This window comes from Melospiza georgiana, chromosome 3 (assembly GCF_028018845.1).
Source record: "Melospiza georgiana isolate bMelGeo1 chromosome 3, bMelGeo1.pri, whole genome shotgun sequence".
Classification (NCBI taxonomy): domain Eukaryota; kingdom Metazoa; phylum Chordata; class Aves; order Passeriformes; family Passerellidae; genus Melospiza; species Melospiza georgiana.
The window spans coordinates 15,349,186-15,365,925 of NC_080432.1; the positions used below are offsets into that span (position 1 = coordinate 15,349,186).

At 46.8% G+C, this 16,740-nt stretch overlaps 1 protein-coding gene across 5 annotated transcripts in view; it reads right to left on the reverse strand.

Annotated features, from left to right (window-relative positions):
• Positions 1 to 16,740, reverse strand: part of SPTBN1 (spectrin beta, non-erythrocytic 1) — a 115,912-nt gene that overhangs the window by 39,143 nt on the left and 60,029 nt on the right. For all 5 annotated transcript variants that reach the window (XM_058021590.1, XM_058021591.1, XM_058021593.1 and 2 more), the window contains exons 3-9: positions 8,228 to 8,379; positions 3,763 to 3,936; positions 3,066 to 3,157; positions 2,611 to 2,691; positions 1,797 to 1,912; positions 839 to 951; positions 50 to 237 (exon numbers count right to left, since the gene is read on the reverse strand). In XM_058021590.1, coding sequence (XP_057877573.1) covers positions 50 to 237; positions 839 to 951; positions 1,797 to 1,912; positions 2,611 to 2,691; positions 3,066 to 3,157; positions 3,763 to 3,936; positions 8,228 to 8,379 — 916 coding nt within the window. The remainder of the gene's footprint in view (positions 1 to 49; positions 238 to 838; positions 952 to 1,796; positions 1,913 to 2,610; positions 2,692 to 3,065; positions 3,158 to 3,762; positions 3,937 to 8,227; positions 8,380 to 16,740) is intronic.

A 16,740-nucleotide genomic window follows, 5' to 3' on the forward strand; every position in this document is an offset into this window, starting at 1 on the left:
TAAGCCAACAAGACCAGTGACTGTTGTGTTAAGCTGGGATTAAACTCACTTGGGTGGTTTCTCCACTGTGCGGTAAGTGTTGAACGCCTGCAGCTGCTGCTGCACCCCAACCAGGGAGTTGGCGAATTTGCGATTGTTGAGGATGATAATGGTTTGCTCAATCCACTCCAGCAGGTCAGAAGCCAGGGACTCGTATTTTTCTATCATTTTCTCTGTTTCAATGGCATTGTCAAGCACCTGCAGCAGCAGCACAACACACATGAGTCACAAGGGCAGTGCTCTTCAGTCATTTAAATCCAACAAGCCACATAAAAGAAACTGCTGGGAGACTTGAGTTGTGAATCAGAGTACTCACTGCCGGGATCCCTGAGAAATGAGAGCTTGGCATTTTGCAGCACTAAATTCCCCAAATCCCACAGCAATAGGGGGGCAGAGCTGAGGCTCAACAAGGATTCATGTTCAGTCTGCCAGCTGTAAGGACCGGGCAGTGTTGCCAAAGGACAGAGAATGACTGCACATGTTTTAAATTAGGGACTTTTCCAGAGGAGACAGAGGGCCCAGAGGGTGAGGAGCAGTTAATGAGAAAGGAAAAGTAGCAATGATGCAAAATGAACAAGCAAAAATAAAACACCAGCCAAGTGTTTTCTAATGTGAGGCAGCTGGAAATTAACTACTCCTCATAGTCACATGGGAATATTTAACATTCAAAACATGTTCAAAAGCAAAAAAATCAAAACTACCAGAGAGTGGACTCTTTAAAAATTAACATCCAAGAGGAAAAAGAAAATCAGAAATATTTTGCCTGCTTTGTAACAATTTCTAATTTAAACTGACAGACCTTTCCAATACGTTTTCCTTCGACAGCCAAAGCTTTCATCTTGGAGAAGTAGTGGTAATATGTCACCACATAGGTGATGATTGACTTTTCATCAGGGTGATCAACACTGATATCTGCAAACCAAACAAGAGTTATCTCAGCATGCTGAGGCTGCAGGGCTACACCAACAGAGCTCAGAGTGCACCAAGGATACATTTGGGAGGCAGAGATGGGTTCAGTGGCAGTTCAGCCCCTAAGGTTGGTTTCCTAATAAAAAATGAATTGAGCAGCTTTGCACTGGTTCTGGCAGTAGTGTGGACTGGGGCTAAAGCTTGGGGCCTTTGGGCTTTACAGTCAAGTTCCAGACTTTGCCACAGCTTGTGCACAGCCAAATAACTCCTGTGAGGTGTGTGTGAGTTGACAGTACTCTTAATTAACAACTTCAGTGCTGTGTCAGCATTTGGAGAGAGGAATTCAAACTTGTGTCTCTCCAGGTGAATCTGAGAGATACAGGTGGAAAACAAAATATTTCTCAGCAATTCTGAGGCACTGGAACATAAGCAAGAAGAAACTTGCCCAAACACATCACTCCTGCCCTGTGACACAAAAGGCCCTTGCCCCAGCACTGGGAGCACACACACTCCCACAGAAGCACAGGCTGAGGCTTCCATGCTCCTCTGCTTCTCTTCCTTCTCAGAAGGAAGCCTCTGACTGGAATGACTTTATGGACACATGGCCAGGCCAACAAGCTTGTCAGATGGCAGTAAATAAACACAGGATTAAGAGCTCTTGTGCTACTGCTGCTCAGTTTGCTGCTGGAGAAATCTCACATTCTCTCCCTCCCTCTCTGCCTGTATCACCAGGTGAGTCAGCAGCATCCAGCTGCTCCTGGACACAAAAAGCTGTCACAGAGATGTGCTCTGACATGGAGGGGTGGGAGAAAAGAGCCCTTAAGTGCTGAAACTGCTGGAATTCTTACCCTCAGGGTCCAGGAGCTTGGTAAGACCAAGGTGCTGCTCTGCAAGGTTAAAAGCATTCTGCAGATTGTAGTGTGCATTTGATTTCTTCAGCTTGTCAAAATCAATCAGATCAGGCCTAGACAGGATGGAAAATTCTTTAGATTTCCCAAAGCACAGTGCAGCCACCCTCAAATGAACTAAAATCTCCAACCCTTAGAAAACCCAGCCCAGGTTTCACATGCCCTGTGCATTTCCCAGCAGGGTTACAGGAATGAATCAATGCCCAGCACATGGCACAGCAGGACCTGGCCATGGGAGAAAGAGGGGGGGCTTGACAGCAGAGAGGGTGACCCTGGAGAAGAGAAGAACAAAGCTGTGGTCATGAGTCTCTCCTCATGCCCATGGAAGCATGCAATCCATCTGGATTAACTCCACCTGAGCAGCATCCCCAGCCATGGCAGCCTGGCGCCACATCTGTCCACCCTTGGGCAGGGATTTCCTTTCCCTCCAGCTGCTCTGGGTGTGCTTCCCCACTCCTGCCCCCCAGTTCCAGACCTGGGCATGGGTTACTCACTGAGGTACAAGAGCCAAACCAAACCCAAATAATCACAGGTGTAATTTATGCCCTTGAAACCAAACACAGCCTGTTTTGACTTGTGGTGTGAGAAGCTGCTGCCCAGCCAAGCTCACAATGACCACAAGAGCTGTAAAGCTCAAATCAAGGCAAGTTGCTCTAAAACTCTCAGCAACTCCTCAACTTCCTTCTCTTCACAGATTTTTAAAATCAAACTCCCAGGTAGCTCCAAATCAGGGCAGACATTGAGCCACACATACCTGTGCTTATGGATCAGTGCATTGAACGCCATCCCATCCCTCCAGCTTGTTGTAAAGTTGTGGATGTTGACATTGGGGTACCTGCAGAACAAAAACAAGCAGAGTGCAATCAGCACAGCACAGCACCCCAGTGCAGCTCTGCACACTCTGGCACCAAAAGCCAGAGCAGTGAGACATTAAGTTTGTCTTGAAATTGTCATTATTTGTTCAGAATAGGGAGAAAAAGAGTCAGAATATCACTATATATATTAATTGATTATCAGATTGGTGTGTTTGTCATCCAGAATTAACATCATAAATTCAGACTTTTCTGACTTGTAAACATCAACTCATGTCTTGAATTCTGTCTCTCTAAATCCACTTAACAAGATATATGTTTGCCCATTTAAAATTATTTCAACAAAAACTCAAAATGCTGTAAGAGCTTCAGAGATAATGACTTATTCCACACTCACCCAGCTGTTTTCATCTGGCACCACAAAAGTAGGGCATCTTTAGCAGATTTCTTCTCTTTGTTGTCCTCAGTTTCAACACTGATATCTTGGATCTATAAGTAACATAGAAGGTTTCAATATTTCTCTGAGAAAACACATTGCCTTTTTGGAAAAGGTGAAAGGAATGCTGGGAAACACCAAAAATAATGCTATTAAATGTTTATTACTGTGCGATTTATTATGAGTTATATATTTATTGTATGGATATATTATTCTTTCTGCAAAAGGACTTTCCAACCTGAGGGCAAAGACCAATCTGGAACTTGCTGGAAAACAAGAAACCTCAAGCCTTAGCTGAGACTCTAAAATAATTCCTGTGGGTACACTTAATCCATGTCAGTGCCAAGGTTATAGATAACAAGCATGGAGATGGACAGAAGCTCAGGGCAGCATTTCCTCCTGGATTTAGTGTGGAGACTGGAGCTTCACATTTATTAGTGATTTTAAAAGAAAGCCATATGAATTTCACCACAGGAAACTCCCACCACAGGTCAGCAGCACCACAGACACTGATTTATCCTGACAGATTCCCAAGCACTTCTCCCTCCCATCAGATGGGAGCACCTGGGAGCCCTCTGCTCCTAAAATTCACAGTGAAGCATGTGACAAACAGGCATGGAAAGCTCATCCATGTATCTGTGTGTGCACACAACTGTACCTGGAATCTCAGGATAATGGTCCAAATGAGACCAAGTGTCAGCCTGTGATTCCCATCCACAATATCATGAGATCCCATGTTCTCCAGGTGCACTCGCTGCTCCTTCAGGAACTGCAGGGCTTTGTCCACGTTCTCCAGGCAATGGATGCGCATCCTTCCTTTGGTTGGTTTAGGCTGGAGGGCAAAAGGAAGAATAAAAACATTTATTATTGTAGATGGGAGGGGGAAATCAAAGCTTGTAAACTCCTCAGTCCTGGCTGGGGCATCACCACTCCCAGGCAGCAGTGCAGCAATTGTTCCTCAAATTCCAGGGACAAACCCACTCCTTGCATCTTCCAGCCCATTTTCACCAGGATAATGGAAGCAGGTGCCAAACCCATGGTGGAAAAACCAATATCTTGGACCTGAGCTGGACACATGGCCCCAGTTTCATTTGCCTTTCAAAGGATTTTTCCTGCTTATTTCCCTCATGTTTCCTCTCCAGGATATTCACTCACAAGCTCAGATTTGAGCTGTGAGTTAGTCAGTAAATCTCCTCCAGAAGGAAGTGGCATTGATTTTCTTTGGTCAGAAAATCTGATAAAGAGTAAGAAAGTAACAGAGATTGATTAGAAGTTTTTCTTCATAGGAAAAAAATACTAATTAAAAAATCAGCTACACCAACATAACACAGTCATATGAAGGCCCAGTACAACTGCAAAAATGCAATGAATGTGTTATCAGCATGCAGAATTCTGCTGTAAACTGAATAGAATTAAGGGAACTTTGTTGTGCAGATGAGGATTACAGCTGAATAGCCTATTCAGTGTGCACTGGGATGTCACCAAAGCTACTCAGCCAAACAACTAATTGCCATAATTTCCTTGTTTTCTGCAGTGAATGTAATTAAGTGGCCATGGAAATAGCTCAGACAATATCCTTGCCCCAGCCTGCATTCAAGGTGAAGAGTTTCAGCCAGTGCTGAAGGAGACACAGCCTGTGCCACAGGGGATGGAGGAGAGGGAAGCCATGCAGGAAGATGCCCTTTAGGACACACAAACCCTGAGGCCACTGGCTTCAGCCTCAGTCAGCCTGGGTCTGTTCTCCTCCCAAGGCTGGGGAATGATGAAGGATTAACCCACAGCTCACAGCAAGAAGGAGAATTTCCAGAAGACTCCTGCTTTGGAGTATAAAAGGCCCTCCAAAGAGGCCCAAATTGCAGCCTGTGCACACCCCATCCATCCCAAATGCTGCCAGTGCAAAGAGGCACAGGGGAGCAGAAGAGGCAGGAGAGAGCTGCACAGTTGGCAGAAGCCTCCCAGAGATTCATCAGCCAGCAGGGACAATCTGGGATGAGCCTTTAGCTGGCACCATCAATTGTTAGGGGTGTAGAAAGCTGGACCTAAGGCTTGGCTGAACCTTGCAAAACAAAACCCAGGGAGGAGGCAGTTCTGGGGCAGGAGGGAAGGCGGAGGCCCAGCTGCACCCCCAGCTCCAGCCCACGGCTCCTCTCAGCCCATGGCCACACCTGGAGCCCTGGAGCAGCTTCCCAGGCCTGCTCACCTGCACAGGGATGTTCCCAAGGCTCAGCAATGACTGTCACTGGGGCCACTTCTCAGCAGCAGTGGCAGACCCCAGCCTGTCCCCTCTGCCTTAACACAGCCCTTCCCACTGCCTGAAGCAGCACCTGCACCACCCCTATTGCCTCAAACTCAGCAGGAAAGGATTCAGAAAGCTCATCTCATTTTGTGCTCTCAGCAGCTCCAGTGCCATGGTTACAGAGCCAAAAGCATTCACCAGAGATGTTTTATGTAGAGGAAGAGGTGTCTGAGTCTGGTTTGTGCAAGGTGTGGCTGTGCTTGCCACACTCCTGCATAGCCCCAGGATGAGGCACAGTGAGACATACCTTGCACATTTATTGGGCTGACACAGATCCAGACACTGAGTGGAGGGAAAGCAAGTACCAAACCCAGAGTCTTCACATACAGGTTACAGGAAAACTGGTTCTACATGAAAACCCTTCCTCTTTTCCAAGTGAAAATATGACAGAATTCACCACAGAGAATGTGCTTAAGTGGTTTGACCTTTGAGCATCCAGGAACTGCAAGGAACTTACTAATCCTTAATTTGGTTAGGGAAGAAACTGAGCTAAATGCTTAATCTTAGGACAAAGACAATTCCCAGCTTTATTTTTCTGTTTGGGAGAAGCTGGTTAACAGTGTGTGCAAACCAAATTACAACTGTCCTTTCATGCTGGCTGGATTCTTTCCCACTGTGCTCAGTGAGAGCATTGCATGCTATCAGTTTCCTTCCAAACACTGCTGTGCAGAGGACATTATGCTGTAAGGCCTGGACTAAAGACCAGGATTAGGAATCAAACTGGGCAAGGTCAGGAAGATGGAGGTGTTGCTGTTATTGGTTGTTCTCATTCTGAGTTTCTCCAATACACCTCCAAGGACTGTGGGTTTTCATCAACAAAAATCACAGTAAGTTTTGGAAAATGCAGGGTTTGTGCAATCAAAGTGAGAGGGCAAAGAGCAGCCCTGCTTCCTTGACTGGCATCCAAAATCCTGGACTCTGCTCCACAGGCTCCAGAATCTGAATGCCAGTTTCAAAAGAGAGGAAACAACTTCTGTTTGTTCCACTGCACCACTAAATACACCATGTTTATGGGATACTCATCTATGCTAGTTTCTGCTTTCTTACCATTTGATGTTTCTTGTCTTGATTTTAAGTCTTCTGCATAAGATCTGCCTTCATATTTCTCTGGGGTGCCATGGAGATGTCAGAACCTACCTAATACTGACTAAAATAAATTCCAAAACCTGAAGAACATCAGCATGGCAGTCCTCCTGGAATATTTTTAGTGTGTGTAAGATTCTCCTGGAGTACTTTTGGTGTGTGTAATTGTCCCAAGGTTTAGTGCATTGCGTTTACTCTTGTTTGCAGAAGAAGGTGTGGTGGAATGCACTGTTCAAACAGAGCCTACTGTCCTCCAGCCTCAGATAAGGAAGTTACAAAAAGAATGTGTGGTGGTGCAGACAGCTGCCAGTGCCAGACACAATGATGCAAGTGCAGCTCCAGGAGGCTCCTGTCCTCTCCCCACCCCACAGCTGCCCCAGCCCTGTTTGCATTTTCCAAAACCTGGAGTGAAATATGGAAATGAACGGTGCAACCACAGTCATGGGACTGCTCTGAGCTTCCTATTTGCTGCTGAAAGTCAAATCTGGACAGGCAGACAGGCAGACTTAACCAGAGCTGACACAGTTGGTGTCTCAGCCCTCAAACAAAGGGGCATGTTGGTCTCAGCTATCCCTGTGTGAGGAATACCTGCCACCTGCAGTGAGCACATCAAACCCAACACTGGCTGAGGCTGAGGTGAGTGGTCTGGCAGAGTCAGAGAGGGGCTCAGAGCAAACTGAAGCTGATGGAACACCAGGATTTGTTACCCCATCCACAGAGGCACTTGTGTGCACATCCCAGCTCCCTCACCCTCCCAGATGCACTCAGGCAGCTCCTCTCCTGCCTCCCCACACTACACACACTACACTGGGCCGTATGTTCCACTCATTAACCAGAGTCTTAAGTCACAGAGCTCCACTAATAGGAGAGCTTGATGACAAGTGATTACCCAGCCCCCTGCAGCCCTGGGTCTTAGCTAAAAGACTGGTATTTCTTTGAAAAGATTGCTCCAAATTAGGGAGTTAAGAGCATCGCCATCATTTAAGGAACTGAAGGAGAAGTTGATACCCAGCCATTTCCTGGCACCCAATTCTCCCCTTGTGCAGCAGCATTTTCCACTACAAGGACTTTTTACTCACCACTCCTTGTGCTGGTACCAAGGGGGTGCTCAGCATACCCAAAGAAAGAATTTGACCCATTTATTTATATTGATTTTAGATATTCTCCTTACCAAAGAAAGCCCAAACCTTATCTCTCTGAGTAAAATCAAGCACACTCAGGGACATTCCTCAGCAGTGGGTGGAATGAACACACCTCCAGCTGCTGTCCTGCACAGCCCTGGCGTGCTCTAGGACAGGAGCAGGGATGTGCCAGGCCTGCACACCTGCATCACTGCAGGCTTTGTTAGCGCAGAAATGGGCCACTGCCCACAGGGCCCAGGTGTCCCAGCACATCTAACTCACCACCACCAAGGGATCCAAGGGGCTCAGGAACATTTTGTACTCTGTGCCTGTCAGATTTGGGAGCAGGGAACATGCTGCTGGAAGCACTCAGCTTGTTACCAGCAAGGAACCTTTGAAGAAGACTTCCTTTGATTCCCACTGAAGCCACTAGGAAGGCATTTTAGTGGTGTCTGGATCCAGCTGAAGCAATAGAGCTCTTTTTTTTTTCTTTAATGTATAAAAAGATTTTCAGTGCTGAACCCTCAGCACCCAGATTTCCTATACTGCAGTTGAGACAAGGATTCACAAAACCCCACCCAAACCCAACCCAACCCCCCCAATGGATACAGATAAGCACTTACAAGTCTCTCTCCTGAAAGCACCTCCAGGAGCTTGATGAGCATCCTCCCATCTCGCAGGTCGGTGTACAGGTCTGTAATCCGGCAGGACACACGGGCCAAGTGGGAATTCACCCACTTGGTGAAGGTCTTCTTCTGAACTGCCTCACGTTCATCTGTGGGGAAAGCAACAGAATGTCACTCAAAATAAATCACAGCTCATGTTTCTGTGTGAAAATGGGATGTTCAATCCTTTAAGATTAAATCAAAGGTATGGCTTGTCTTTTGGGAGAATCATTGATGAAATTAGGGCATTTCATTGAAAACCCACCATTCTTCACCTGCTGAGTTCACCTGCTCTGGAACACACACAAATCTGTAACAGATCCCCCAAAATACCACCAGTCCTTTTGGATTAAGACAAATATGATAGAGAGCAGAGACCAAAGCTTCCCACTGACTTTTTTCCCTTCTCATGGCAATATTTATTTGCAGATTCAACATTTGTAACTGTATTTACACAATGTCAACACAAATTTTTCCATAACTGCATGCCTGAGGTAGACAAGCATTTATATCAAGCCATAGAAAAATAGATTCTTTCCACCTTCCCTTCCCAGAGTCTTTCACAACAGTTTATAGAGGAAAACATTGGCTGTGAGAGCTCTCTCACTGCACAGGCTCACTGCAGTCCACATTAATTCACAAACTCCTACCCAGCTCCTATCTGCCAAGCCCAGAGCTCTCAGACAGAAAACATTATACATCCCTGTGGTTACATTCTCTTGCCAAGGGCTTTGGATGAAGCCTTGTTAGCCAAAAGTCATTTCAGTGAGCTGGGAAATACTACAGACCAAATTTGTCAAAACACAGGTGCTCTGACTCGGCCTCTGGAAGCCACAGATGAATGGAAGCTCTGCTTTCCCAGGCAGATAGGATTCCTCTGTAAAGATGTTGGCATGTACAGAAACAGGACATGAAGACAGATTAATCCTAAACTGCAGTGGCCCCAGCTCTGAAAGCTCCAAGAATGTTGCTTAAAACATGGAGAACATTCCAGATGTGGCTGCCCAGGGGTTTGGTGGATGCTGTCCTCCCAAAGGAAGGATGAGCTCCTTTCCTGTCATGGTCCCTGCATGTTCATAACCACTCACTGCCTCCAGGACCTTGGGAACAGCAGCAAAAATCTGATCATGGTGATGGGGGATGACAAAGATGCTGAGAGTGAAGGGGACAGAAAGCTGGGGACCAAGTGAAATAAGAAAGGACAGTAAGAAGAGAAATCTGATAACAGAATGGTGGTGAGTGGGAGAGAGAGCAGACTTGCACAGGGTGGTGGTTTGCACAACTGCACAAACTCCACCCTAAGATTTCAGTTCCTCCCATTTATTTCTGAAATCTACTGCCCTGAAACTGCCCCATTTTTAACAGCTTTTACCTACCTGTTAAGGTGTGAAATTACAAATGTGGCTTGGAAAACTGTCAAAACTGGGGTTAGTGACAAAACAATGTGCTTTGGGTGAACTGACAGTTTGCATTTTTGTGTTTGCCCTTACTCTGTATGGAGCAGAGGATCCCTGTGATGGACTAAGAGAACAGGAGATCAGCAGGAACTGCAGCCAGTGTCTTTAGCTTTAAATATACTTTTTATGAACTATTTATAGCAAGTGCCTGGGAATGCTGTATCTGCATGTCTACTTGTCTAGTAATCCATGCCTTTACTTGAAGTATTTTTTTATAATGAGTCACAGAAGAGAAACCTTGCAATAGTTGGTGCTTTTTAAAGAAAAATCCATCAGAAATTGTCTCCTCTCACCAGCTCATACAAGCCCCAGAACAGTTCAGCAAGTTTGTTTATTTAATCACTGTAGTCTCTACACAGAAGCACAACATTCAGTGGTCCCTGTGCTTACATTCATTCCAAAGAGAAATGCCAATGTACAGGACCAAGAAAATAGAGTTGGATGTACAAATATCATATAAAAAAAAAGAGCTATCAAATACCATTTTAAAGCCAACCATTAAAAAATATTTGGTCAAAAATTATGGTTGCAAATAATTCTCCCAATTCGGGATCACAGTGAAAGAAAAGAATGGGAAAAGAACATCCATGTGGCTTTAGTAAGAGGAGATGAAGAGTCAGGGCCTAATTTTGAACAGATGAAAGACACACTGTGGGAAATGCAGTGACACATCAAGTCATGTTGTGAAACCTTTGGAGCCATGGTATCAACTGACACCAGCTTGAGATCTTCTGGTGCTGAAAGCAAGTCAAGGAAGCCAGCAGAGCAAGCAGCCCTTCCTGGCCAGGGGAGACAGGTCCCTCCTGGGCACAGTGTCCATGTGGCTCTGAGTGGGAAGGCATTCCCACTCCAGCACTCCCAGTGGCCCCAAAGGAGGACAAAGTGCATTTTTCAGGCAGTGAGGACTCGGGGAAAAAACCCTGAGAAAGTTTGACTGACTTCTCCTCTTGAGTGCTGCCTCAGCATCCTGAAGCACAGTGAGCCATCAGGGAGGGAGAGGATGGGAGTCCAGCCTGGCTGGAGGCGCTGATGGCGGTGTCTTTAGGAGTGTTTTCTTTACTCTAGAGTTCAAAGCCAGTCGCTGCCTCTCCCCTTCTGCCTTCCCGTTTCCTCAGCCGTGCTCTGGGCGGCCCCGCTTTCCTGTTTACAGCGAGCGGCTGCGGGGCCCGCTCGGTTTCTCCGGCTCCCGCCCCCGCCCCAGCTCCTGCCCGAGCTCCTCTCACCTGATCCCCACCCATCCTCTGTGGAGCCTCCTCCCTGCCGCCTCCACCGCCGCAAAATAGTGTGAGAGTCTGCTCAGCGCTAACTCCTCGTGCTGAGCCTACAGTCAGCTTCAGTGCTGGAGCCATTCATGGCTTTTCACTTTCTTTCCTTCTCTGCTCTGATTTACAGCAAGCAGGGACATCCCTGATTGTCTGGGTGCAGCCCCACGGGAAAACGCTGAGGCACCACACAAGGGCCAGGCCCCACATGCCACTGCCAACTTTTGGGGACAACCAGCAACTTAGGTCAGAAAAATGCCACTGGAGAGACACAGCAGCTCTTTCAGGCTCCTAATGGGGCAGTCACCCAGGAAGGCCAGGCTTTATCCTGCTCTTGGCACAGGCAGAGCACAGCTCTAATTCTGCACTGACACTCTCAGCCAGAGAAGCCCCTGGAGGGAGAAGGCACAGCCCTTCTTACCTCTTGCACTCCCACAACGTGGGAAAGCAAACCAAGCCCATGTGGAAATTGGTGTGACTGGGGTTGGTCATGTTAAAACCTCTCCTGATTATTTCTACATGGTGTTTCACAATGACAGCAGGTTTTTGCAATGCTTTTATCAACTCTTTCTAACTGATAAACTATTTTTCTGCTCTAGGGTTTCAGGTTCAAACACAGAATTAAAACCAAGGAACTTTGGTTGTATGTTTCAAATAAAGAAAGACAGGCACAGAAATGTGGTGCTTAGAGCCCTGACAATTTGGTTTAGCAAACAACACAACTGTGACTCTCTTAATGTGCAAAAACCTCCACAGTAAGGGCCAGGTGCATCCATGAACGGTGACTCCAGGGATTTAACACCAACCATGGGTCTTGAGTGCTATTTACAAACCTCATATGATGGTTTTGACAAATGTCCTTCATATTTTCAAAAACACAAGTTATGGATTTTGAAGATTAATTAAAATGAGAGGATATGGGTGGAGCTCCAAGTGTCCTACAGCTTGTGAAAACATTTGTTTCCCAAGGGTAAAGAGAAATGAGCAACATGCAAAACACTCAGAGCAGGAAAAGGGAAGGCGCTCTCCGAGCAGTATCAATAATAGAGAATCCAACTTATCTTGGAGCAACACTGGGAAGGAAATTTCCTTTCTGCGGAAGGCCCCATGACAATGCCACCACCACACAGGGGCTTGCAAACCCCAGCACTGGGATTGTGATGCATCAAGGACTGACTTTGTTTAGGAGTTCAGTAAATAAACCAGAGCTGGTACACTGAAAGCATAAACTGAGCTGGGCAGGATCACAAACAGGCATCTAACCCCTTCCTCGCTTGAGGGGAGACCATTCTTCCTCCACTAATTTGATGAGAAAAAATCTGACAAAAATGCAGCCACATTCTCAGAGCTCAGTCACTGAGTCCCCAGTGTGGGACAGTGACAAGGGGGGGGTCACATACAGCACCCCCTTGTCACACACTCAATAGGGCTGTGCCAGAATAATGGTGAATGTGTTTGAGTAACTGCCCTGGGAAAGGCAGGGTGCAGGAGCTGGCTGGGAGCAGCCTGGGCCCCGTGACCCTGGGTGCTCCCACATGGCAGCAGTGCAGCCCTTGTGGGCCCCAGGGCCTGTGTGTGCAGCAGCTCTGCCCACAGCCATGGCAGAGTTACCCCTTACCTTCCTGCTCAAACCACACACCCTGATCGCTTCCACACCGGTCAAACCACACTGCCAGCACTCTGACCTTCAATCCCTTTCACATGGAGGGGTAAATCTGTCCAGGCCATGCTGCTGCCAGCCCTGCACAGCTAAAATGACTTTGGGTGTGTGACAGCTTCCACCAGCCCCTGCAAAAGGGGCAAAAGTCTCCACACAGCAAAGGGGGTGCTCTCAAAGGAGCCCAAACAGTGAAACTGGAGCACAAAAAGGAGCTGAAAGGAGCAGTCTGGGACAGCCCAGCCACCAGTGGCACCTGCAGCCTCCCTGCTGAGCACAGCCCAAGGACAGCTGCTCTTGGCACTGGCACTGCCCATGGATCCCTGCAATACTTCAAGCAAGACAAATTACAGATGACTCTTAATCCCTAACTCCAAAAGCTCCATCTCCTGCAAGTTTTCATCTTATACTTCCATGCTGGAAGTAATTTCTCCAGCTTAAAATGATTATTATTTTATTATAGCATCCAGTGTGTGCCCTACATGAAGCTCTGCAACATCCACTGACTCAGAGATCAGCTGAGTGCTGCTCTAAGCACACCATTTCTGCTGATATCCACTATCCACAGCTTCCCAGAATTTCCCAGATGATATCCTCATTTCACAGAGCACAGAGAAAACAGAGCTTCCTTTCACAGCACAACATTCCCATTGCTGTTGATGTTCAGGGTGCAGGATATTCACTTTATGCTTTCTCACAGATCCAAGGATGTGGAGTGAAATAGCCAGTAACAGTCACAGCTTCACAAATTCCAGCTGTGCTTTGAGGTTTTTCAGTTGAGAAAGATTTGTGAGGAAAGAGCAGATCAGCTACTGGGACCAGAATGTGGTGATCAAACAAGATTTTATCAGTAAACAACACGAACAGATGTGCTGTGATAACCCGCGCTGTTTGCTGGAGTAAGGGAAGAGCAATAGAGAACATGAAATAGCTGTGACATGGCCCAGCTCTGATATTCCAGGCAGGATTGAGTGGAACAACCTGGCCTGAGGCAGGCAGAGCCCTCAGCAGCTCTGACACAGCTCCTTTGGTCACCACTGCAGCAGCACCGTGACAAACAGAGCTGGTGGCTCCTGCTCCTCACATTCCCTGTCCAAACCCAGGGCTGTGTGCTCAGCTGGGGACTGCAGCTCCCCTGGGCTGTGCCTCAGGCTGGGCAAGGAGGCTGAGGCAGGGTCTGGGTGCTCCTCACAGCCCTGCAGGACCCACCCTGGGCTGAGACCCCTGTGGGACTGCAGCCTGTGGGGTGTGCAGCTATGCAAAGCACTGAAGTCATGCAGCACTAAATATAGCCCAGAGGGTAAAATGCACCTCAGTGTATCCACTGAGGATCAGCTGAGGAGAGAAACATCTGGTTTGGGTAAACACTCCTGAAATGATGGCCTTTCCACCTGTCCCCACACATGCTGTGTTCATCCTTGGGCATCAGGAAGCCCAGAGAACAATGCACAAGCATGCACAGCCAGGCACAGACTGTCTAAATGGAAATACATTGGAATTGACCTATGGGGAAGAAAATGAAGGAAGGAGGAAAGATCAGTATTAGCTATCAGTACAGAAAAGGAAATTTTCTCCTAACATTCAAGTTTTTTTTAATATTCAGGTGTCCTATAGGAATAAACTGAGCAGTGGATGCTGCTTTTCTCCAGCTGCAGATTACAGGTTAAGACTGAAAATTTGGATTGATAAAAATGGAAGAAACAGTTTAATGCAGAAAACACAAGTCCATAGTACACACATGCAGGAACAAGGAAAGAACTGAACACAACCTGCAGGAAGCTGAATTTACACATGACACACAGAGAACATGATCCACGTGGGTCCAGTGCTTAGAAAAATGCATCTCCTTCACTTTAATCTTGCTGACAGTTTACCATGGAGGAATGGGAGGGGAGCAGCTGATCATTCTCATGCAAATAGATGCATTTGTTAATGGTTATTTTATGGCACAAAGTAATCTGTGGAGTGATTTCCAATCCAAACTGGTGAGATCACACCAAAGCTTTTACGTGCTCCAGCATGACTTAAACAAGAACTCAAATGCAAATGTTAAAGATGACAAAGCAATGAAGGGATTTTGTTTGTGCTGTGTTTAGCTGGTGATTTCATTAGGAGCAAAATCTTTGCTGCTTTCCCACTCTGCTACATGGAGACAATTGTGGAGAAACCAGGGGTGTGTTCAGCAATCCTTTTGCTTTTACTAGGAAGCACCAGCCAGCTGCTAAATCCTATTAAATATCTACCCTTCCCTAATAAACGTTACAGCAAGTGACCACTTTCACTGCAGACAATCCTCTGGAAAAGAAAAAAGGGAAAGCTCCAGAATGCAGCATGTGGGACAAACAATTCTGCTGCTTTCTCTCTTTGATGGCACTAAACCTCCCTCAATGACATGATGCACAGCACAATGTCCAGGAGCCAGCCAAGCATTGCAGGGTGTGGAAGGGCAGGTCCCTTTATTTTTACACAGAGTTTATGGCATTTTGGTGTCAGGAACACAAAAATGAACCTTCCACAAGCCAGATGCAGATTCATGTACAGGAATGATTATGTTCATCTCCAAAAAGTTACTGTAAAGCCTCCCACAGGAAATAAACATAAAAGTCATCCGGGCTTAACAGATTAAACTGGTAGAAAGACTCAGCTTTTGATTTATAGTTTTTGTTTCAGTTCAGAAGATAAGATGACATATTTAAGCAGATTTAGAGAAGCAGGTGCCAGCTCTCCCTGCACTGGTGATGAACTGCTGGTTTAACTTTGGGGGCCTGGAATAGAAACCAGTGTAACCATTTCCCACAACGTGCCCAGCTCCTCTGTGGAGAGCACCCATCACAGGGCCCTTTGCAGCAACAGCAGCCACTCAGCTGCTCTTCTGGTTCTCCAGGAACCCCAGCAACTGCTGGCTCTTCTGTGTGAAATGCAAAGCAGCTGCAGAAACACCACCTTTAGTGGGCAATTCAAATGATTTAACACTTCTGGGGGCTGCTCTTGGAAATGCCTACACACTCCTTCAGCTTCAACCACCACCACCTACCCTGGGTTGCATGACAGCTGAACAAAATGGTCACAAGGACCAGGGCCTGAATCCCAAACTGTATCACAGAATCACAGACTTGGGTTGGACATATAATATGTCAATATAATCCAGTTCCACCCCTCTGCCATGGGACATTTTCCACAAGGCCAGGTTGCTCAGGGCTCCATCCAGCCCATTCTTCAACATTTCCAGGGATGGGGCAGCCACAGCTGCTCTGGGCATCACCACTCTCACAGGGAAGAATTTCCTCCCAATATCCCATCTAACCCTTCTCTCTGTCAGTGTGAAGCCATTCCCCTTTATCCTGTCACTCCAGACTCTGGTAAATAGTCCCTCTCCATCTTTCTTGTGCCTTCTTCAGGCACTGTCAGGCCACAGTCAGGTCACTCTGCAGCTTCTTTTCCTCAGGCTGAACAGCCCCAATTCTCTCAGTCTCTCCCAAAGCAGAGGTGCTCCATCTCTCTCACCATCTTGGTGGCCTCCTCTGGGCCTCTCTTGCTCCTTTCTGAAGAAAGATGTTACAAAGCCCTATCTACAGCAAAATAGCAGAAGTACAGATGAATAAAGGAGAACCTTTTTGGCCTCATGATGTGCAGTGTTCAAATGGGCCTCCTTTAAAAAGCAGCAGGGAAAATGTCTCAGTGCTGTTGGCATTTTACACAAAAGGACACAAACCCCTCCTGGCTGATTTGATGTCAGTGCTTGTTGCCACTTTTCCCTTTTGCATAAGAAACAAATCCCTTCATCAAAAGGAGCATGGAAAAAGCATCTGCCTGTCCCAGGACACTGACTGCAGCATTCCCACAGCAGAACAATGAGAACCTGAGGTCACTGCACTGTTTCAAGCACACACAGTCTTGGGGGGTCTTGGCAGTGTCCTTTAAAACACATTATATGCAAAATGCAGGGAAGTGCCAGGGGATTTTTGAGGGGGACAAAAACATTTTTCTATACATGTCCAAACCACTCTCTGACTGGCAGTGCTGAATGAGTATGAGAGCAAGGCTTGGCATGGGCAGGGAACATGCCAGGTCCTTTCCTACATCAGATCCATCTTA